Source organism: Indicator indicator, chromosome 5 (assembly GCF_027791375.1).
Source record: "Indicator indicator isolate 239-I01 chromosome 5, UM_Iind_1.1, whole genome shotgun sequence".
Lineage (NCBI taxonomy): Eukaryota > Metazoa > Chordata > Aves > Piciformes > Indicatoridae > Indicator > Indicator indicator.
In genome coordinates, this window is record NC_072014.1 from 5,018,260 (window position 1) to 5,042,733 (window position 24,474).

Here is a 24,474-nt window from a genome sequence, read left to right on the forward strand (position 1 = left end):
GTTTTGCCTGAAACTTGCAGCATTGTCACTGTTTTAACATTTTCCAGCTGCTCAGTTTCTCCAAGTAAGCAAAACCCCCACTTCTGTCTGCATGACTGGAAGCTGTAACCTTGGCTGCTTCAAACTTCTGTCTTTATTCTTTGGGTTGTTTCAGTGCTCTTTTGTTCTGCAGGAGAATTACGGGTTTAACAGAATAGAAGTAAGAGACAATGGCAACGGAATCAAGGCTGCTGATGTCCCAGTTATGGCAGTTAAACACTACACCTCCAAAATCAGCTCTTCTGAGGACCTGGACAGGTTGACAACGTATGGTTTCCGTGGGGAAGCTTTGGGGTCAGTTTGCTCTATATCAGAGGTAAGCAGTTGCTATAAATGTGTCTGGGTTTTGGGGTTTTGTTTTTTTGTTTGTTTTTTTTTTTACTGTGATTTTTTAATTTGTGTGTTTGGGAAAGTTTTGTTAAGATACCAGTGCAGAGACTATACTGCTCCTGCAGCCTGCCAGGCATATGTTTGCTGAAGTTGGGCTTGTGCATGCTGCCTTTCCCCGCTCCAGCAGCAGTCATGTCATATGGCTGGGAAGCAGTGTGGATTTCTTGTGTCAGTCCTGCCTCTCTGTCGTACTGGTCACAGCAGAGCTCTATTTTCCTCAGTCAGGGTAGGTCAGGGGCAGATTGCTTACTGTTTCCTTTTCTTTTGTATCAGGGCATAGATGCATGGTGCCTTCTACATAGAATCATAACATCGCTTAGGCCAGAAAACACCTTTAAGGTCATTGAATCCAACTGTTAACTACCAAGTCCACTGCTAAACCATGTCCCCCAGCACCACACCTCTGCATCTTTTAAATCCCTCGAGGGATGGCTGTTCAACCATATCTCTGGGAAGCCTCTTCTAGGACTTGACAACCCTTTCAGTGAAGAAATTTTTCATAATGTCCAACCTAAACCTCCCCTTGTGCAACTTCAGGTCATTTCCTCTCAGCCTGTTCCCCAGACCCTTCACTAGCTTCTTTGCCCTTCTCTGGACCCACTCCAGCCCCTCAATGTCCTTCTTGTAGCGAGGGGCCCAAAACTGAACTCGTTATTCAAGGTGCGGCCTCACTAGTGCCAAGTACGGGGGCATGATCACTTCCCTGGTCCTGCTGGCCAAAGTATTGCTAATCCAGGCCAGGATGCTGTTGGCCTTCTTGGCCACCTGATCATACTGCTGGCTCATCTTCAGCTGACTGTCAACTGGCACCCCCAGGTCCTTTTCCACTGGGCAGCTTTCCAGCCACTCTGCCCCAAGCCTGTACTGTTCATGGGGTTATGGTGACCCAAGTGCAAGACCCAGCACTTGGCATTGTTGAACCTCATGCAGCTGGCCTCAGCCCATCGATCCAGCCTGTCCAGATCCCTCTGTAGAGCCTCCTACACTCAGACAGATCAACAGTCACACTCCGTTTGGTGTCAGCTGCACACTTAGGGTGCCGTCAATCCCCTTGTCCAGATGATTGATCAAGATATTAACATAGAGATAAATAGAGATGCATACATGTGTAGATCCATGGGGCCTTAGAACACTGGCTTATCCTCTTCAGTGTTATGAGCAGATGCTCTTTGATACTCAAGTAGCAAACTCAGCCATAATTAGGACTACTTCAATTTGGTTTCTCCTTGCAAATCATTTTGATTTGCAAAATGAGATGGTGGCCAGAAGAAATCCTTTCGGGGAAGTGATGGCTCGTGTACCTACCATTCCAGCAATGACTTCTGCCTTGATGTTATCCAGGTGATTCAGAGTCTTAGGATCTTGCTGAGCTCCACGTTGCTCCTTGACATGTGTATGACTGCAATTGCATAAACTCTGTTGTCCTTGTGAGTAAACAACAACCTGCTCCCTGGCCTGAGTCTGGCCATGTGTTGTGTTAGGAAGACTGAATAATTTAGGATTTAACTTGTTAACTGAAGTTAACAAGTAAGTTGAAAACCCATCTGGAAATTGTTCAGACTGTTGGCACAGTATTTGCCTCTTCCCTTGTGCTCTGCCTTTCTGTATTGATGCTGTGTTAAGGCCAAGGTTTGGATTCTCCTTTCTAAGCCTGCCAAGGACTAGATTCTGAAAGAAGATACTGCTGTCTTTCTCTGTTTGGAACCATCAAATGATGAGGTCAGGAGAGATGTTAGAGCTGGAGTCCTTGCTACCTTGGGCTATGTGCATGTTGCACTAAGCAATAGCAGGTTGTGTGTTTGGATGGAGATTTCCAAAGATGATTTCCAAAGTATTGGTGTTTTGACAGGTAATAACAGACCTCTGTCATTGGTTACTTCTAACCAGTTGTCAGAGCAGGATGCCACCTGTTCTCAGCTTCTAATCAGCTCTATGGTGGGTTTCATAAGAGATGGGAGGTGGCCTGAATGTATTAAGTACTTTAATGGGTGCTACTTTAGTCCTTGGATCAGTAATTAGGTTAATTAAACATTCGTGGCATTAATTGCATTCAGTCTACCCAAACTGCTCCCTGAAGTTTCAGTTCAGAAGTACTTTACTACTGGCTCTTAAGCAGGTCTGTAATATTGTCATTTCCAATTAAGCAATGACTGTTTTTTTCCCTCTGAAAGATTCATGTGAGACACTAAAATAACCCCAAATATTCTGAAGCGCCATCTGTGTCATAACCTTTATGTCTCTTAGGTGGCTAAAGTGCAGTGGTTCTCTTCTTCAAAATGTTGATACCTGATCTCAGGGCCCTGTAGTTTTATTGAATGTCTGGTTTGTGACTGGTCTTGCTAAAGCAAATCTGTGCATTGCCTTTAATAGCTTACAAAACATGCTGATATTGATTGCCAGATAGGTTTGGGTGTGGGAAGATAATACATTGTTTGTTTGATAGTAGTCATTATGTTGTGGAGCCCTGCATGCATTTCAGAGCTCGTCATAATGTGCCTTCTGTCACAAAAGGTGGAAGTGCAAAATTATCAACTGATTTCATAGTTTATTTAACCAGTCTTAGGGTAGAGGTCATCAGAGTCTGTGTTGTAGGTAGTAGGGATTGCTGTGTAGTAGTGTGATTGAAACGGGTGGCTTTCAGTTAAGTGGGTGGAAAAAAAGAGTATGGGGGTTGGAAGTGACCTCTGGAAATCATCTCGTCAAACCCCCCCTGCTGAAGCAAGGTCACTCAGAGCAGGTTGTCCAGGATTGCAATGTCGAGGCAGGGTTTGAAGGTCTCCAGAGAAGGAGACTCCACAACCTCTCTGGCCAGCCTGCTCCAGGGCTCTGGCACCTTCACAGCAAAGAAGTTTTTCCTCATGTTTAGGTGGAACCTTCAGAGTTCTAGTTTGTTTCCCCTGTCCTATTACACTTAAAAGAGTCTGGACACTTCCTCTTCCCCCATGGCCTTTTTTGATAAGCATTGAGGAGATCTCCTCTTAGTCTTTTCCATGCTAAAGAGCCCCCAGATCTCTCAGCATTTCCTTGTCAAAGAGATGCTCCAGTCCCCTCAGCCTCCACTGGTCTTTCTCTAGTAGTTCCCTGTATCTCTTGAAGTAGGGAGCTCAGAATGGACCCAGTATTCCAGATGTGGCCTCCCTAGGGCAGAGCAGAGAGGGAAGAGAACCTTCCTCAACCTGCTGGTGACACCCTTCGTGCACTGCGGGATCCCACTGGCCTCGGCCATAAGAGCACATTGCTTGCATCGTTGTGAACTTGTTGCCCAGCACTCCCAGGTACTTCTCCTTGGAGCTGCTTTTCAGCAGGTCAATCCCTAACCTGTCCTGGTATAGATGAAATAATGCAGAATGTTTCCATGACTGTAAGAAACACCTGTAAAAGAAAAAAATCTATAAACTAATTAAATGTAATTGTGATGATTAAAATACTCTGGTGGTCAAAGCAATAGCTAAGCTTCTCAGCTCATTCTGAACTTTGTGAATCCTTGTGTAACATCCTTGGCTTTTAAATCACTCTTTCCAGGTTTTGATCACAACCAAGACAGCTGCTGATGAGTTCAGCACTCAGTATGCTTTGGATAGCACTGGGCACATAACTTCGAAAAAGCCTTCCCATCTTGGGCAAGGTAGGATACCCTCGTTCTGGTGGTGTGCTATGGCACAAATAATTTGTGTTTCTGAGGCTCTGCTTGGTGTTGAAATACCTGCTCTGCAAAAGAAGGCTGAGTGTGGAATCTTTGTAGCTGTAAACATTTCTTGCTTTGTCTGTCAGCTGAGAATGTGTTGTTATAGTAAGAAATAAACTGTCTTGGAAGCTGCATTAGATAGCAATTATAAACTAGGTTCTCCTTCTCTGACTCACTTCTTCAAGCCAACAGCAGAAATGAAAGCTCTGAAAATTCAGTGCCCCAGGTGGAGGCTGGTTTATATAAGTGTATGAAGGATTTCTCCAGGATCAAAGTAGCATTTCTGTGCATAGAAAAATCCCTCCTTAGAGAAGGAGCAGTTGCCCTGCTGCTAAATGAAGGAGTTGCTGGAAGCAGCATGGCTACAGGACAAGGAAGACTCACAGTCCTTTCTAACCTGCAAGAAGGGTGTGTCTCTAGAAGTCCTTCAGTGTATTTGTGTGGCAGGTGAAAGGTTGCCCTAACCTCAGATGTGGCCTTGCTGGCTCAGACTTGGCACAGGTTTAGAGTGGCTTGTGGTTTGAACTCCCTGAGCAGAGTACAGAGTAGAGCTGTTCTGCAAGTAGCAGCTTTTCCCAGCAGAGCTGCAGCAGCTGCTTGTTCATTCTGGGCCCAGTACTGTTAATATACCTTGCCCACAAGCTGCCTCCAAGCTGGCTGAAGTGCTTATCCCCAGTAGGGACTTCTCCTATGGGTGTCTGGAGACAGGACAAGGGGGAATGGTTTGAAGCTGAGGGATAGCGGGCTTAGACTGGATCTTAGGAAGACATTCTTCAGTATGAGGGTGGTGAGACTCTGGAATAGGTTGCCCAGAGTAGTTGTGGATGCCCCCTCCCTGGATGTGTTCAAGGCCAAATTGGATGAGGCCATGAGCAACCAAGAGGTGTTCCTGCCCATGGCAGGGGTGTTCGCGTAAATGATCTCAAAGGTCCCTTCCAAACTAAGCCATTCTGTGGGGAGCTGACTGCCCACCCAGCTCCCTTCCTCCTCAGCGCTAACTGGCCACAGGGAGGTATAAAGCCAGAAGAAACTGCCAAGGGCTAGTCAGTGAGCAAATACTGAGGAAGGATCTGCACATGATCCCCCTTCATTATAGCTAATTTTAAATAAGGATCCTTTCACGTTTTAAACTGCAATATTTTCCACAGCTGGAAAGCCTGTGGGTTGCATTTCACAGAATCACAGAATGTTAGGGGTTAGAAGGGACTTCAAAAGATCATCCAGTCCAACCCCCCCTGCTAGAGCAGGATCATCAGTAGGTCACACAGGAATGCATCTAGGCAGGTTTTGAAAGTCTCCAGAGAAGGAGACTCCACAACCTCTCTGGGCAGCCTGTTCCAGGGTCACAGTGAAAAAAATTTTCAGCCTCACAGTGAAAAAAATTTTCCTCATTTCCTTGTCTTTAGTCAAAATCACTGGATGATTGACAGAATTCTGTGATATATTTAATACTCTGCACTATCCTTACGGGCTGGGAATTTCTGTGGTGGTGTTGGTAGATGAATGTTCCTCCTCTCACTATGTGCTTTGCTTTGGATGGAGGTATCTGGCTCTTCAGGTACTACCCTAAATTAAATGCTCATGAAGGACCTTAATAGAACACAGTGTTCCTCTGCCTCCACATATGTCTAATTATATTCTAGTCTGTCATTTAACTGATGGATGTTAACTTAATACGCAGTGAACGATTCTTCAGCTTTATTTAGTGCTGATTCTCCCTGTCATCAATGTGTACAAAAGAAAGTTTAGTCCTGCAGTCATAGCTAAATGATCAGAGCTCTTGATGTCTACAGGTACTTTTTGGGGGAGGATGACTGCTGATTTGGTGTATATCTTCTCATGTTAATATCTAATTTACTGTTACTAAGGTTTATTTTGTAAGCAGCAGCATACAGACAGGTTTCTTCAAGTGAAAATACCCAGGATGCTTTCAGTGTCACTTCCACTTCTGTCATCTGCTTGCAGGTACTACCGTAACAGTCCTAAAGTTGTTCAAGAATCTTCCTGTGAGAAAGCAGTTTTACTCAACAACTAGAAAATGTAAGGAAGAGCTGAAAAAAGTCCAGGATCTCCTGACAGCATATGGTATCATAAAACCAGAGCTGAGGATAACCTTAACACATAATAAGGTAATAATGAGCTTTTCTCTATCAGCTGTCTTAAGGATCAGCTTCTGATGAACTTGTGTAGTTCACCTAATCCTTAAAATCTTTCATTCCTAAGAATTTTCTTTCCTCATAGATTTGTGCTGGACTTCCACATTTTTTTTCCCTTTTGAGATGTGTATTTACAACAGTTAGAGGTTTTGATCCTAAACTTAAACTGAGACTTGGGTCTGGTTAGGTACATGAGGTATAAAAATTCTGTTACGTGCCAGAGTGTAAGAATGACTTTGCATGCTAGTGTTTGATAGAGATGGTGGTGGTGTTCTGTAGAACAAAGTGAGACCTTACAAGGCCTTGTGGCCTGATCAAGTGTTAACCTAAATCAACTGAAAAAGCTCTCAAAACTTACTTGGTTAGGCCCTCTATCTGGATAGGTACATACAGGTAGCTTGTAGTATACTAAATCCTAAGAGCTCAGTACATGATCACAGAATCATAGAACCTCTAAAAGTCATTCAGTCCACCTCCCCTGCAGTCAGCAGGAACATCTTCCCCTAGAGCAGGTTGCTCACAGCCTTCTCCAGCCACCTTGAATAACTCTAGGCATGGGGCTCAACTCCCTCCCTCTGTAACCTGTTACAGTGTTCCACCACCCTCATACTAAAAAACTTGTTCCTAACATCCAGTCTAAATCTGCTCTTCTCTAATTTCAAACCATTGCCCCCCATCCTATCACTGCAGGCCTTTGGAAACAGTTCCTCTGCAGCCTGCTTGTAAGCCCCCTTCAGGTATGGAAAGGCTGCTATTAGGGTGTTCCCAGAGCCTTCTCTTCTCCAGGCTGAACAGCCCCAGCTGCCTCAACCTGTCCTTGTAGCAGAGGTCCTCCAGCCCTCTGATTATCTTTGTGGCCCTCCTCTGGACCCACTCCATCAGGTCTGTACATTATAACAGGCTTTAGTTGAGCTATTTTGGTTAGACTTGGGCTAACTGATTCCGAGACTGCTTGGAGGGTCCTTTGACTTCACAGCTTACTGAGCAGTAATTGTACAGCACAAACTACAGAAATTACAGAGCTACAGAAATGACATCTTGAGCAGTTCTTTACCTAACCCAAATTTAACATCACTCCTATTGGCTGTACTCCTGCTTTTTGACACCTCTGAGAGGAAGGCTGTGGGAAGGAATTTCCAACTTGCCACAAAGCAGAGAGTGACATCTCGTGGCCAGATCCCTCAGCAATTCTTCATCTGTTCTCAATCAGTTTTGTTTAATGGTCTTGCTGTTTGGCCTGTTCATTGAGCAGTTTTCCTTGTTGACTCCATCAACCAAACATTCGTGCTTGTGTTCCTTTTCAGCAGGAATGATGAATGACACTTAGCTTCTTGAAATAGCAACAGCTTGCCCGTGCTTTTCTGGAGCGCTGTCGCATACTATGACTATATTTATGTTTGTCTTTCTAGATACCAAAGTGTAGATGTGTGAAAAACAAAAGTCAGCCTTGTGGCTGCAGAATTAGTATTCTAAAGCTAGGGAAGCATAGCTGCTTTCAGCCTGATTTGATTGGGACTGAAAGGAGCTTCTAGCCAGGTGGATGTTGGTCTGTTCCAAGCAGCAAGTGAGAGGATGAGAGGAAACATCCTCAGATTGTGTAAGGGGAGGTGTAGGTTGGACATTAGGAAAATTTTCTTTACAGAAAGGGATGTCAAGCCCTGAAGCAGGCTGCTAGGAAAGTGGTTGAATCATCATGCCTGGACAAATCTTAATGATGCAGGGATGCGGTGCTGAGGACAGTAGACATGGTAATGCTGGCTTAATAATTGGTCTTTATGACCTTAAAGGTCTTTTCCATCCTAAATGATTTCATGATTCTGTTCTATGAGTCTGTAATAGCAGCCATTGCATGTTGGTTTTGACTAGCTGTGCTCTTAGCTTGAGAGGCAAATGACACACAATTTGAGTAGGTAAAATAAATCAGTGTGCATGCTGTCTACTGGCAGAATTTTTCATTGTAGTGCCAGAGAGGGTGCTGGGTTGTTTTTGCATCTTTATTTTGCTCTGCTGGCTTTTTGTTCCTTTTTTTGAAGATTAAAAGGGGAAAAAAAGGCAAGTAAAAGGCTGCTCAAACATTTCAACACAAGAGGTCGCTCAGTAGCTGTTGCTGAGCAAAGAGAATTGAAGGTTTAAGAAATCATACAGAAAGTGGAGCCTGTCTCTCTGCCGGTGGAAGCTTTAAAGCAGTCTGAAAATGCTAAACTAGGAATACAGATTCCTCTGTATATTCTTCTGTTGTTATTCCATGCAAAATAAAAAAAAATTACCTATTGCATCTTACCTTTTAAGCACTTTGAATCTCTGAAATTCCAACACAGAACAATTTTGAGCAGGTCTAGGGACATCCCTTTTACCATAATATCAAAGAACATGAATATTCATTAGGGATTTTTTCCTTCAGGTCCTGCACTTGGGTCACAACAACCCCAAGCAATCTTACAGGCTTGGGGCAGTGTGGCTGGAAAACTGTCTGGCAGAAAGGGACCTGGGGGTTCTAATGGACAAGCAGATGAATATGAGCCTGCAGTGTGCCCAGCTGGCCAAGAAAGCCAAAGGCATCCTGGCCTGTATTAGAAATGTTGTGTCCAGCAGGAGCAGGGAGGTGATTGTCCTCTTGTACTCAGCTCTGGTGAGGCCACACCTTGAGTATTGTGTCCAGGTTTGGGCACCTCAGTACAAGAGAGATGTGGGGGTGCTGGAGTGAGTGCAGAAGAGGGCAAGGAAGCTGGGGAAGGGCCTGGAGAATAAATCTGATGAAGAGCAACTGAAGGAGCTGAGGATGGTTAGTATGAAAAAGAGGAGGCTGAGGAGAGACCTCATTGCTCTCTACAACTACCTGGAAGGACATAGTGGAGAGGTTGGTGCTGGTCTCTTCTCACAGGTAATTAGTGATAGAACAAGGGGGAAGGGCCTCACGCTATGACTGGGTAGGCTTAGTCTGAATTTTTTTTTTCCCAGCAAGAGTGGTCAGGCATTGGAATGTGCTGCCCAGGGAGGTGGTTGAGTCACCAATCCTGGATGCATTTAAAGGTGGTTTGGATGTGGTGCTTAGGGATATGGTTTAGGGGTGAACCTTGCAGAGTAGGGTTATCGGTTGGACTTGGTGATCCTGAGGGTCTTTTCCAACCTGAATGTTTCTGTAGTGTAAATGTCATTAAAATGATGAATTCAGATGTTTTCAGAAGGTGTTTTTAGGAGTTATTAGTATAGCTGTGGTAGAGTAATACTCTGGTGGGATTTGGGGTTTTGGTTTTTATGGTGGCTGTTTGCATTTCTTTTGGAAATGTCCTTGGAGAAACAACTGACTTTCTTAGTTTGGCTTTATTTTTCACGTAGCTCATAGGTTATCTGTTTGTTAAAAGAAAAATAATTATATGTGCAGTTATTCAGAGGAGTTCCTAGAATCCTAAATTCTTGAGGCTGAGCCAATACTTTCTGTTGCAATGGAAGATCCACGTCAGGGAGTAAGATCAGGTTCCGAGGCTTAAAAGAGCGAGAAAGTAGCAGAGATGAGGTATTGCAGAAGGAGATGAGGAAAGATGGATCAAAAGGATAGAGAGGCTAAGAAGTGGATAAAGTGTAAATGAACATGTGTTTCAAAACAAATCACAAAGTATATTTAAAAAGAAAAAAACAACCCCAAACTCTTTAAAGTCCTCTATTTTATAAGAAATTAAAGGAGAATGGAAGGATGCACAGCCCTCACTTTACCGAACAAGAGCGTGATGAGGCTGGAGCTTTGATAGAAGTGTCTGAGGTTGGGCATCTGAAATCCAGTTGCCTTGATAGCTGCTGCTAGAATCATCCTTGGAGCTGTTGAATGTATCTATGCTTTTGGGATGCACAGTACATGAAGTGTTTTATTTCCACCATGGTTATTTATAAAGGGTGTGGATCTTGCGCTTCCATATGAAATTTCCACAGATTTTATTTCTTCCCGTGCCACACTTCGTATCTGTGGTAGCTCAGAAAATATTCCCAGTGTGTGTGTGTCGGATTTCTGTGCAGAGCCACAACACTGTTCCTGACTCTGGGTTGTGTTTTACTGACTGAGAAAACAGCTCTCCTTTTATCCATCATTGTCAGGTTTATTTGTTGTGTGCTCTGAGTCCATGGATTTCCGAGACGGGAAACACCCGACTGCTTTTTCTGCTCAGAATGTTTTGTTTGCATGAGCAATAAATAATGAATCACTTTGCAGATCAAGCCTTGAAGTACTATGGCTATTTTGACAACTTGGATTAGCTAGTGCTCCTTCTTTTTATGAAGGTTTATCCTGCCAAGGCATACTTTGAATACTGATAATGTTGATCCTCTTGCCAGTATGGTTATGTTAGAAAGAGGTATTTTTCTTCTTTCATCACCGTGTTCCTTGAAAGCATATTGAATAATGAGACAGCCAAATGGAAATAATTTACATGAGTATTCAGCAAGTTTATTTAAAGTTAAGATTATCTGAGGGCGTGCTAAGAACATTCTGAAGTCAGCTACTGCTTAAACCACGTCAAACTCTTCAGCCCAAAATGCCACATTCTAGCCACCTACAAGCTCTGGCTGTATTTTACCCAAGGTGGTGTAGGGCTGTTTCCTGGAACAACAGCTTTCACACTCTGCACTGTTTAACACCAATAGCCCTCAACTCAGTTTTGTCAGCCACTGATGTTCAAGAAATGCCTTTTTGTGTGGAAAGGCTGATGAATAGGAGTACTTGAATTGGGTTCTGGTTGTCTTTCTTCCACAAATGCTAAAATGAAGGATACCCAATAACAACACGCATAGGGCTGAACAGATCGTGGTGAGCGGTTTAGATGGTGCCTACCAGCAATTCATACCGTACACAGCTGGTCTCATGCCTTCCTGGGCCCGAAGTGGGCCAATAAATTTTTGCAGTTCCAGCTGAGGAAAAGTATGTGTAAGGGAATATTTTTCCTTCCCACCCCCCATTGTTTTTTTTGAAGTCTTAATCATACAGTTCAGCCTAGAATTATGCCTTGTTTGTTCCTCTAGCATCCTGGGTCAGAACTTCATGAGGTGCATTTTCAAGCTATTCTTATAACTGTGGATAGTGTTCTTTCCCAAACCTCATTTGTGGCTGGTGTTGACCTAAAGGGTGCTGTCTTAATTTTTTTTTTTCTTTAAGTCAAAGCAGAATAATCTCAACCTACCATCTGCATCCAGTAGGCTCAAACCAGTTTGTGTCCTGTGTCTGAGTCCTGTGTGATGGGTGTGGGGTTTTGAGATGCAGTAAATACACTAGGGTGAATTTACAATTTTTAATACTAGGATTATACTTTGCATTAATTTATTGTGCTTCCAAACTCTGCTGTAACTACATGTTGAAAAGCAACGTGCCCTGAGCAGAACCAGCAGCACATAAGCTCTTTCTTGAGTTGGAGAGGCCACTCCATTTAGTGTAATGATGATAAATGAAGTCCCTCCCCAATCTTTGTGTCTTAAAATATAAGGAGGAATTCTGATTAAGAATCTGCAGTGCTCTGCAGCCCGCATGCTTTCCTGTTGACCTGGAATACAGCTCAGTCTTTACTTCCACGAGTTGTTCAGTGGCTTTGCTGAGAAAGCCAAACAGAGAGTTAATTATGGTGTTTTTTGTGCTGAGGACACCTGTCCACTAGGAAATGCGCTGAGACCCTCAACTCAATTTACATCAGCCAGAGAACAGCTGCCAGATGGTAACTACTTTTGGTCACTCCCAACCTGGTCGAATTTGAACTGGTGACCTAGAGGTGAAATGCTTTATATCCTATTACTAATTCCTTGAGGTTTCCAGTTTCTCATCCATCACTTATTTCAAATGACAGCAGAGTATATGCCTGAAATCTCAAAACAATTACTGTTTCACATATGCAGCGTGCGGTGCAGAGGCTGAGATGTACCTTGCAAGGCTTTCACGCTCAACTCTGTGCACTTAAAAATGGTTAAGCAGAAAAAAAACCTGTTTCCCAAGCCACCTGGGAGTTCTCCCTCTTCCTTTACTGATGGGCTTTGTTAGGTTGTGTTATTTTTGTTAACCACAACAAAAATAACCAAAAAAAGCCTTTTACAAAAAGCACTTAAACCTCCCTTTATTTAAATGGAATTTAGTGTGGTGGTTTCCAGCCTGTGACAGGCTTGACAGTAATGTAATTGTTTGGAAGATCTGATTTTAGTTTCTTTTCCCTTCTGCTGTGAAAGTGGAATTTCTCTCAACTACATCAGCTGAACATGCATGGTTAAAGCAGCCAAAATCTTACAACTCTCTGTAGTCTTTGTAATTCTTGAAAAGCTCTGAAGTGATACATTAGTAGATGGAGGTCCTTGGCTCCTTGTAATGTCTGTTAGCTCCTCTCCTAGCTTACCTTCCAACTCCCAAATCCCAAGCATTTCTCCACTGCTCAAGGAAGCCTTTTCATTGAGAGGGTGCTCTTGTCTGACAGGAGGGAAATCTGAGCAGGAAATATGTTGGAATTTGTAGGATGAACAGTGGAACATTACTGTCTTTCAACAAATCCCCATGCTAGCTGTAATGTGTGATACCCATGGGATGGACAGGTATGTCAACTGCATCTGAGGAGGGGGAAAAGGAGCTCCTTGAGTTTCTCTGCATAGCTCCACTGGTAGTTGTCCCATCCTTACAAATGGTAGTGTCCCATCACTTACAAAATGGATGGGACAACTGATTCCACAAGAACATGTATAAAGTACATGAGGAAAATAATAATGATTTCACAGAATTATTTTTATTTTTCTTTAAGCTGACTTGAAAACCTGCTGTGATTTCTGTTTTCAAGGGAAGATTATGCAAGAGCTATCATTTAGTAAGATAACTTACCGTTGGTTTTAGAACAAGGCAAGAGTAGAGCTGATGAACAACATCAACATGTCTCAAGGCTTGGATTTTAAAGTGGTTGAGACATCATCTTCATCTCTTTGTGATCTTAGCTGATGGGCTTTCTTCTACTGCAGAGAATGTGCAGGTGTCTGTGCATCATAAGCAGAAGAGTTGATGCACATTGTACGAGGTGATGGCTTTTTGATTCCCTTGGGTTCAAATCAAACTTAGGAAGAAAGAAGGGCATCAATATCCAGTTTCTATATTTGCTTAACAGGTAGGCAGCCATGTTTTCAGTTCTGTTGGAGCCTGATGAGATCCAAGGTTTTAAGTCAGGAAAGCTAAGTTAATACTGGGCCAAAGATTTAACTATCTGCAGTGAGATCTTGGGTGCCAGAATTTTGTGAAGCATGTAAAAAAGAACCAACTGAGAGACTGTGAAATACAGTTCTCTTTCACAGAGCTAACTCATGGTGCATTAGCAGCCTACAGATCAGCTACAGTGCTTGCTCGACTACCCTCCAACTTTTATTACAGGATAAACCCCTCAACAATTATCAGAAAGAAAGTAAAAGGTAGTAAAAGTTGGCTTTGGCAGGTTATTGTCCTCAAGTAGTAATAGGGTGAAAAATAGGAATCTGTTTAATTTGTAGCATCATAGCTGCAGTGAGGTAGCCACAGTCAGCAACAGCGTCCAGGTCCCAGCCCTAATTAATATTTCTGTTTGTCTGTGATTGCAAATCTCTGGCTGCTGATAGAAGTTCTACAATATGAAGGATAGCTGGAGAAGAGAAATGGCTTCAGTTTTTCTATGGCCTTCCTTGATGTCTTTGAGGAGACAAATAATGAGTAGCTCTTGCTCTCTTTAGTGCCACAAGCCAGGGACCCCAGTGGAAAGAGGCTGCTTGCTCTTTCTGCACTCTTCCCATGTTTTTGAGGGAATCCTTCTGGGCTATGTGTATGCATCCTGAAGTAACAGTGTTGCCTGCTCCATGTGTGTATGTAGAATCATAGGTTGGAAAATACCTCTAAGATCATCGTGTCCAACCATCAACCCAACACCACCGTGGCCATTAAACCATGTCCCAAAGTGCCATGTCTATGTATTTTTTTGGTACCACTCCAGGGATGATGTCACTGTCCACAGAAGTATGTATCTGTCCAATAGACTCTATATACATTGTGCATTTTGCGAGGTCCAGATCCTGCAGTCCCCTTCAATGAAACACAGAGGGAGGTGGAATATATTTGAGTAGCTTTAGCAGAAGCTAAGATGGGCCATATGTAACAATATATCTTTGAGCAGGCTGTTTCTGCAGTGTCATCATACTGACTAGAGTCAGGTTCTTCCTTGGCTCATCCTGGACACCCGCTTTATATGACCTAGAAAAAAAAATGTGGGGGGTGTGTGTTGGGATGTATTTTTAGCTAAACTAAAGGGTATAAGCAAGGTTAAAAAAATAGGGTGTTATAGAAACCTCCTGGAAACAAGCACTTTCTAAAATAAATGGAGCAGGCATTGTTTTTTGTTGGGCCTCTTAATGTATCTGTTAATGTATCTGGAGAGTCCAGGAAAATAATACTTTTTTCAGATTAGCAGCTCTTATATTGTTGCTTTATAACTGCAATCAGGGCTAGAAATGAACACACAATCTATTCTGTGTTCATAGATTCATAAAATGGTTTAGGTTGGAAGGGACCTTAAAGATCATCTAGTTCCAACTTCCCTGCCCTTCCACTAGACCAGGTTGCTCAAGGCCTCAGCCAACCTGGCCTTAAACACCTCCAGGGAGGGGGCATCCACCACCTCCCTGGGCAAGCTGTTCCCAGTGTCTCACCACCCTCGCTGTACAGCATTTCATCCTAATCTCCAGTCTAAATCTGCCCTCCTCAAGCTTCAAGCCATTCCCTTTCATCCTATCACCACAAGTCCTTGTAAAAAGTCCCTTCCCAGCTTTCTTGTCTTCCCCCTTCAGGTACTAGAAGGCTGCTGTAATGTCTTTTCTCCAGGCTGAACAACCCCAACTCTCTCAGCCTGTCCCCATAGGGGAAGTTTTCCAGCCCTCCAATCATCTCTGATGCCTCCACTGTACCCACTCCAGCAGCTCCAAGTCCCTCTTGTGCTGGGTGCACCAGAACTGGGCACCATGCTGCAGGTGAGGTCTCACAAGAGCAGAGTGGCAGAATCGCCTCCCTCATCCTGCTGCTTTCACTGCTTTTGATGCGGCCCAGCACACAGCTGCCTTCTGGGCTGCCAGTGACCATTGCCAGCTCATGTTGAGTTTTTCAGCAACTGACATCCCCAAGTCCTTCTCCTTGAGACCACTCTCAAGCCGCTGCTCCCCCAGCCTATTGGGGGGATTGCCCTGATTATATCGACTACATTGTTGATACAGTATAGAAATTGAGGCATTCCCTGACACCTTTACTATGTAGGCTTTCATTTAATCTGCAATGGTTTCTAACACTGTCTGCGCTTCGTAATATTCATGTCTGCTAAATGTATGAGTAGTTAAAATATACCCCCTGAACTTACTAACAGTATCTACTTCTGGCACATTTGCATTTAATAAGTTGTTGTTCTCCACAGCTCTCTTAAAAACCCCTTTAGTGAAGTGATCTTTCTCCCAGTACTGTGTATCAGCCATTCAGCAGGTCAAGCAGTGCAATAACCTTGCATTAATCAGCAGCTAAGATTTATATCTGTACCTGTGGCATCACACTAGGCTAACCTAAGTAAACAGCATGATGTTTGTATTAATCATGTAACCAGTGTCTTTCTCAGTTTGGTCACATGCATTTAATTTAAAATATATCCAGTAAATTTAAAAAAAAAAAGGGAAGAAGAAGGAAAAAAAAAAAAAAAGCCTTGGCACTTTGTGTTTCCATTTTAAGTAATCAGTTTTAAAATAGAAGCAGTACAGGATATGTTTTATAAGAGGAGCTCTAAAGAAGAGGACAAATTCTTTCATCACTTCGAAATGTCTTTGAGGAGATTTACAGCAGGTGTAGAGGAGAGAGGCTGAGAGGCGGCATGCTTCGGGCAGCCCCGGGCTGTCCTTTGCCACTGCCTGCTGACGAAGCACGATGGGGACTCTCCCTGCCAGAGCTGCGGACACCCGGCCCCTGGCTCTGCCTGCTCCTTTCTCCTTCTTCCCTTTTTGTATTCGCTGCCCTCTCTGACATAAATTGTTTGAGGGGTTCACGCTGGCTGTAGGGTGGCTGAGCTGTGCTCCAGCGTGTGCAAGGGGCTGGTGCCTGGGAGGTGAGTTAAAGTCAGGCAGGACTAAAAGCCTCACTGCCCAAATGCTGCAGGGTGTGCGTGGAAATGGAGATGCAAAGGTTTGGGGAATAGTTTCGGCCTCAGCCGTCACAAAGCTTTACAATTCCACATGTCCTGTAGGAAGGGAATATCATTTTACAGGAGCACTGTGTTCTTCCATGGAATTCACCCCTCAAGGCCAGCAAATATCCCACTGGACAGGTGGAATTTTAAGGCTATGTATTGCATTTCTTGAGATGGGTGCCTGTGTAATTTTTTTTTTTTTTTGCTCGCTTACCAGGCTTTCACATAACATCCTGTAGCAGAATACTGTGAACTCATTTTGGATTGATTGGACACCTAGCACTTGTTTCAAACAGCACTGTGACAACAGATTTAACTGCAACTTGCTGCATCTATTTCCCCTTTTGTGTTTGAATGTTGTGTGTTGGAATACACTCTGGTCAGCTAGCAGTGACAGAAATAGATATGAAGTGGATCTGAACCTAGCAGTCTGAGTTGCCTAGAAGCAGAAAGCCAGCTAAGCAGAATTTGTTTGTTGTTGTTACATAGCAATAAAAGTCAGCAGATTCAGAGTTAAGTTTGTGGCTGTTTAGACTTCTCATTAGTGAGAGACTAATTTTCACCTCCCAAAGTAGCTAATGTTTTCTGTATATATAAGTGGACTTGACAGGTAACTTCTGATGCGGGTTGCAGTTCATTGTGCTTTACGGTCTGTATTAAATCTTTGCAGTAATAGTGCAAGACACTTGGCTAATAAGGCAGCTACTCCTTTATCCTTCTGATTTCTACAAAGCTTTCATTAGACAGCTGATTTTCTTATAAACACTTCTTTAGGAACTGCTTTCCTTTCTGCAGGCTGGTTTTAGATCTAGAGTATCCAGATGAGAGCTGTGAATGAACATCTAATAGCCTGATTCCTACCTATGAGGACAGACTGAGAGAGTTGAGGTTCAGTTTGGAGAAGGCTCCCAAGGAGACCTTCTCATGGCGTTCAAACATCTGAAGGGGTCCTACAAAAAAGCTTATGAGGGACTTTTTAGGATGTCAGGTAGTGATAGGACTAGGAGGAATGGATCCAAGCTAGAGGAGGGGAGATTTAGATTAGACGTCAGGAAAATGTTCTTCACCATGAGGGTGGTGAGACACTGGAACAGGTTGCACAGGGAGGTGGTGGAAGCCTCATCCCTAGAGGTTTTTAAGGCCAGGCTGGATGTGGCTCTGGGCAACCTGATCTAGTGTGAGGTGTCCCTGCCCGTGGCAGGAGGGTTGGAACTAGATGATCCTCGAGGCCCCTTCCAACCCTGACAATTGTGATTGTGTGAAAATGGACTCTCTCAAGTACCACAGGCATTGCAGTGCCCACTCTCAGATGTTGACCACTGTGCCAGAAACATGTCATAAACCCTCAGTTCACACACGTGGTAAAAACACAGCACCTCCTGCTAGACACACAAGAGGAGAAGTGTGGTGTTTGTATTGGTTTGTTTGTAACAACTGTTTCACGTGCAGAAGTCCAGATCAGCCACATAAGAGCCACAAGCACAAACCCTGCTTAATTTTCCTTTTGCTAGGAGCCTAACTCAGTGACACAACATGAGAAGACATGCCCCAAAGGTCCACATTGTGTGTGCTACCACTGAAAGTTGTGAATGTAAGGGGGTCAAAGTACAGAATGTTACATATACAGTATGTGTGCAGTTGCATATTGCATGTTCATAGACATGACTTGAGTTCAGCAAATATAATGTCAAAAATTTGACTGGGTGCCATTTGTTTCAGGCAGTTATTTGGCAGAAGACCAGGGTGTCAGATCACAAAATGGCCTGTATGTCAGTTCTGGGAACAGCCATTATGGGCAGTATGGTGCCTTTTCAACACTGCTGTGAAGATCCTGAGGTGAGTTTAAACTTCCTTCTCCCAAATTCACTTAAAGCCTATCCATGAAGAGAAGCTGAATTAATAGTCAAAAAGGAGGAAGCTTAGATAAAAGAGAACATTCATCTTCAGACCGACATCTGATTAATGCATTTGATTCTATTACTGTCCTCTCTGTAAAATTAATTGGTTTGGTGATTGAAAATCCACTCCAAGAATCATCTAGTCAGGACTCATGTGGCACTGATCAAATGGCAGTAAAAACAGTTGCGATGACAAATGCAAAATTGCTGATTGCTCAGAGCTGTCTAAGTTTGGATTCCTGGCCCACAGGCAGGTTGTGTCCTGGTTAATATCTCAGTGTTTATAACGTTCTCATCTTCATAGTCTCTTGGCCTTATACTCTAAAGAATATCTCCTCAATTTCAGACAGAGGCACTTGAGTAGCAAAAGAAACAGATAATTAGAAGGCAAGTTGTGCAAAATTTCCAGTAAATATCTGTTTTAAAGACACACCAGTTACTTTTCAAAAAATTCACTGCACTTGGCTTTCTTTGCCACTGTTGAAAGTGGGAGAATTCTCCATTCTCCTTTGATATTTGCAATAAATTTTTTTCCTCTGCTTCCATTTATGTTGGAGACGTTCTTAAAAAGGGGAGACTTCCTACTGCTGACTCTTCACAAGCTGCATTTTCCTGTGCCTTCTAGTAATAAATCTTGACAAGTCACATGGATGATATGAATCACTACCTGCAAAGTCACAGTGCCTGTTAAACACAACTTAACCATGCTGCATTCAGCTTGGTAAGTTGTGTTTTAATAGCATAGCATTAGACAGACTTTGATATCTGAATATATATATGTATTAAAGGTTAATAGCATTATTCAGACTTTAATCTTGAATTTGTCAGAATGCTTGTAGTATAAATATGCAGGGAAAAGCAAAGCTGCTTCTTGTAGTTTGCAAAGTTGTAGTTGCTTATGCCCATTCTGAGTCATTCTTACCTGAAGGCAGGTTGGATGTGCCCCACAGGGAGAGACCAAGGGGCTCCACAGGGAAGACATAGGGGTATTTAGAAGGGACTGTCTTGAAGGAGGCACTCAGGTTCTCACATTACCTCCCTGCTATATCTTGAGGCATTCATATTCCTTGAATAGAAGTCGGGGAACATTCCATCTCTCTCTCTGTCTCTAAATAGTGTGTAAAATACCACGTGCATCGTTGATAGGTGTATCCCTGCAGAGTGCTCACCCACAAAGCTGGGTTCAGAAAGCACAGACATTTCTAAACAAAGCAGCCAAGCACTACAAAATGATAGAATTAAGGTTGCCTGAGTAACCCTTTTGTTCTTCCTCGTGTGCAGGTGTTGGGGTAGGTACTCAATGACAAGGCATATGCTGCTTTTTTCCTTCCTGTCAGGTCTGTGCCTCATTCAATACACAGACCAGAGGGCAGCTCTTTATTTTTTTTCCTTTCCTACTTTGTATTGTGTTGCTTCATATTCCTTTGCTGCAAAGTCTGCTCTGAAGACAAAACTATCAACAACTTTACCTTAGTAACTGCAGAGTTAAAAGTCTCTAACAGGTGATCCAGGGGTTTTAAAGACTGGCCTTCTTCAAAACATCTCCATTATGAGCACTGGGTGAAACAAGAACACAGTTCAAGCTGACTCCAAAGCATGCAAAATCAGAAGCTCTGGTAAAATAAAAGTAAGAAAATGAAGAATTGACAAAAAAGCAGCATCTCTGCTTTTTAGATCCTCAGTTTTTTAAGTGGATGGATCTGTCTGGGATGAAAGCTTTTACACAGTTGTCTCTTCTTTTTCTGTGGAGGTTTAAGTTTAGCAGCCACTGGGAAAGAGACAAGCACTTAAGAAAGGCATTTTGTCCACTTAACCTAAACATATTTTAATAGGTATCTAAGTTGGCTTTTTATTAGAGTATTAATTTTGAAAGCAGCTGATCCAATTTAAAAGCAAAACTTGTCATATTTTCCAGTCTCTCTAATTTTGCCTTTATACTTCAATTGCTTTCCTAGATGAAAATCCAAATAATTAAGGCTAATTCTAGAAATTTGTTGCTAACTCTTAATGAGCCTCCTGTGATATTCTCTGTGGCTTTAAATAGTAGCAGCAGTCAGCCATGTCTAAATCTGGCACCTTCTTAAATGAGTTATTTAGAGACTTTCAGTTTTGCTTTACTGTTGTCTGCATATAAAAATACTGTTTGAAGTGAGAGACTCGTCCAGATAATTGGGAACTGCAAAAGGAGCTTGGAGCACAGGGGGAGGAAAGAGGGTTCAGGGAGGATGGGCTAATGCTGCAGAATAAAATCTCCAAGTGCTGCATGTTGTTTTCTGATAATCATCCAACAGATATTTGACCCCTCTTTAACTTGACCAGTGGTGTTTGGTTGTGTGCAGCACTGCTGACCAGAACACTCTGGCTTTAGCACAGAATGCTTGTTGCAAGGTCAAGAGGGAATAAGGGAGCACATGAGCAGATAGCTGGTGTGACGTAGATGAATGGGAAGGGCTGGCCAAATCCCAGGGATGTCAAATTCCCTCTCAGATGCAGGATGATTTGGATTTTAGTGAATACAAGTGGTTCTGCCAAAAAAAGAGCTAACAGGGGCTGATTTCTACATCCACCCATCCACCCTGCTACCAGAACATTCTCCAGACTTTCCCCTATCTCCAAAACCTCCACCCTCACGATGCCTCCGTGTTCCTTCACTTCTTATTTGGGCAGGTGGCAGCGGGGCAGTATGTGGGCTAGTTGGCATCTCATGCTGATGGCTCCTGGCTTTTGAAAACTGACAATTGCCTTTTCCTCAGCTAGGTCAGGATCTTGAGGCTCTCCTCTCGAAACAGCTGTCAGTTATCACAGAAATTGTGGAAATACAATATCTTTGGCATTTCTGCTTCTTCACTAGATTGAACTGAAATCAATCCAACAGTTTCAAAGTTGCTTGGTGGGGGAGAGGGAGAGGTAATGGGACAGGCAACACAAGTCATTGGCCTCACTTTTACCTAAAAAACAAACAAAAAAACCCTCAACCAACCAACCAAAAAAAAACACTCACCCACCCCTAAGCTAATGAAACTTAAAAAGAATCTTTAAGCTGGGAATTAATGTTAGGTGCTTGAATGGTGTGATTTTTTTTTTTTTTTTCTGAGGCTCCTTGGCAGTGCTTTGTGCTCACAGAGCCTGCTGCAGTCAGGGCCATGTATGCTCAGTGCACTTGAGAGTCAGATGATTTGGATACAGGTGGTGTAGGTAAATTTAGGTGCCCTGTGACAGGCTGTGTAAGGTGCCCTGCATGTAGGAAGGGAGGGGTTGTGTGTTTTGGGCTTTCCCCACAGGGGTGATTCACTGCTGCCTTCACCAGGCTGGGCAGCCATGCGTGACTCCAGCTCGTGCAGGGTTAACCCTGCAGTCAGCAAACCTGAAGCTGGCTGCTGTTCTCCTCCACGGTGCTCAGCTGCAGACAGCAACCTGGTGCAACTGGCAAGCCAGGTGGGAAATTTCTCAATAAATTAATGAAGGAAAATAGGTACAAATTCATGCTCCTTAACTTCCATTTTTGTTTTTTAAGTGCTTTTGTATTTTTGTCTCATCACTTTCAAGAGGCCATGCCCTTGAGTGACACAGAGTCCTGGACAACTTCATTTTAATCTCTCACCTGGCACCCTCTTGGGGGTTCTCTTTTAAAAAAGACTTGTGCACTGTGTTTGTTTTATCATTGCAGATAAACCTTTCTGGATTTCTCCCAAAAGCTGAGTCAGACAGTTCCTTGACAAGCCTTTCAAGTTCAGAAAGGAGTTTCATTTTTGTGAATAATCGTCCAGTTCAGCAGAAGGAAATACTGAAGGTAACAGCCTCTAACTTTTCATTCAAGAAATAAAAATACACATCCTGTCCTTCTTTGAGGACAGGTTCCTCTGCAAACTACAGCCTTTTTTCCACATAAAATAAGTGGAGTATTACAGGTGAATTTACAACAGAAACCTCTTCCACAAATTTGATGCTCCTGGTGCTTCTGTTCTGTTCCATTTGCTGCAGTCATGTCTGGGCACAGAGCTGGAGGTTATGTTGGTAGCTGTTTAAAATCATGTCAGTTCAATTACTCTCTGCAAAGGACCAGAACAGTTAATTCTTTCTTTATATTAGCTTGCAGAAATATGTCTGCCGTTTTCTATGAAGGAACTTGATGTAGTTTCTTGTAAGAGAAGACTTCTGGAAATGAAGTTTTGGGTTTTGTCCAGTTGCTGTGGACTTCATAAGCAAATAGACTTTCCCTTTAAGTTTGTGTATGCATTGCATAAAAATGAAAGTGATAGTGCAGCAGCATTGGCTACAGCTAGGCATTGTGTAGGCAGAATTTGATACTCCTGGGTTTCTCACACTACTGAAGCTTGCAGCACCTCACTTGGAGCAGCCTTGCTGTCCTGACCTTTGCCCTCCCCAGAAAAGAAAATGGAGTTCCTGCCCAAGTACACGTGTGGGTTTTAAAGTGAAGGCAATGAAGTGACTTTCACTTCATTGCCAGGCTTTATAGATGTGAGCCCTGAACTTGTCTTGGTGTGCTAAGTGCCAAATAAGGTTGATCTATCTCCATACAGTATTTGATGTGCCTGGTTCTCCTGGGACTTCAAACCTCAGCTTGCATCCCATGATAGGGACAGCTTTTTAACCAGGGCACAGAGGCCTAGATTCAGGGTGGATTCAACATATTGCCCTGCATTTAGGGCTGCTCTTCTGCAGTGATAACCTGCTTTTATTTTTTTCCTTTTCCTTAATCCAGTGTTTAAGTTGCTTATTTAGACTAGGTGAGGAACAATACATCTGTAAGACCACATTTAGGAAAACAAGTTATAGTCACTTAAGTCTCCTTGCCATGTATAAGAAGTGCTGCTGGACATCTTATCACTACAGTTCAGTATCAGCTAAGGGTAGTCTGTGGGAATATTAAGGTTATAATAACTGCAAAATATTTAAATGGGCTTACTGTTATTTAAACGATATTTTAGAAATTAGTTAAAAACCAAAACACTATAGCAACTCTTGGTTGTTTTTGTTTTTTTTTTTTTAAACACTTCCAGGGACCTTTTTTTTAATCTCATTAATATAATTTTCTCTAGTATCTCTGTCTGTTAAAGGATCCCTGGCAACTACAGGGAAATGGAAGGTTCTTATTTGATCTTTATCACAGAATGGTTTGGGTTGGAAGGGACCTCCAAAGGTCATCTAGTCCAGCCCCCCAGCAGTCAGGAGGGACATCCTTCATTAGATCAGGTTGCTCAGAGCCTCATTGAGCCTGACCTTGAATATCTCCAGAGATGAGGCTTCAACTCCATTCCTGGCCAACCTGTTTCAGTGTTCCACCACCCTCATGGCAGAGAACTTGTTCCTAACATCCAGTCTAAATCTGCTCTTCTCTAATTTCAATCCATTGCTCCTCATCCTATCCTATCACTGCAGGCCTTTGTAAACAGTCCCTCTGCAGCCTTCTTGTAGCCCCCTTCAGGTACTGCAAGGCTGCTGTTAGGTCTCCCTGGAGCCTTTTCTTTACCAGGCTGAACACCCCCAGCTCCCTCAGCCTGTCCTTGTAGTAGAGGTGCTCCAACCCCCTGACCATTTTCATGGCCCTCCTCTGGACCCATTCCATCAGGTCCATGTCCTCCCTGTGTTGAAGCCACCAGAGCTGGACACAGTACTCCAGGTGAGGTCTCACCAGTGCAGAGCAAAGTGGCAGAATCAGCTTTCTCAGTCTTCTGGCCACACTTCTTTTGATGCAGCATTTGGGGTGCAAGTGTGCACTGTTGGCTCATGTCCAGCTTCTCATCCACCAAAACTCCCAAGTCCTTCTAGTTAATGAGACTAAAATTCTGAAACAAAATAATTTTGTAGTCTCCTGGAGGAGGTTTGTTTTTTTTTGTTTGTTTTTTTTTTTGGAAGATTATACAGAAATAAGTAGGGGCAAGCAATTTATAATTGGGTTAATAAAAGGAAGAAATGATTCCTGTTCTGGAAAAAGGACAGGTCTGTGGTGCAGATGCTGCTTTCTCAAACAGAATATAGTTTGGCTGACAGAGGCAGCAGTGTAGTTGTAAGCTACTGATGTGAATTTTCTTTAAAATAAAGACCCAAATAATAGTATTTGTGTTGATCAAGCCAGTAAGTATTGGAGTTGCAGTCCAATTTGTCACATC

General features: G+C 43.0%; 1 protein-coding gene across 5 annotated transcripts in view; it reads left to right on the top strand.

Moving 5' to 3' along the window:
• PMS1 (PMS1 homolog 1, mismatch repair system component) overlaps positions 1-24,474 on the top strand; it is a 54,906-nt gene that overhangs the window by 2,932 nt on the left and 27,500 nt on the right. For 4 of the 5 annotated variants that reach the window (XM_054381057.1, XM_054381061.1, XM_054381059.1 and 1 more), the window contains exons 2-6: positions 173-355; positions 3,952-4,054; positions 6,080-6,243; positions 18,165-18,281; positions 22,011-22,133. In XM_054381057.1, coding sequence (XP_054237032.1) covers positions 173-355; positions 3,952-4,054; positions 6,080-6,243; positions 18,165-18,281; positions 22,011-22,133 — 690 coding nt within the window. The remainder of the gene's footprint in view (positions 1-172; positions 356-3,951; positions 4,055-6,079; positions 6,244-18,164; positions 18,282-22,010; positions 22,134-24,474) is intronic. The other variant, XM_054381060.1, reaches the window with a different exon arrangement.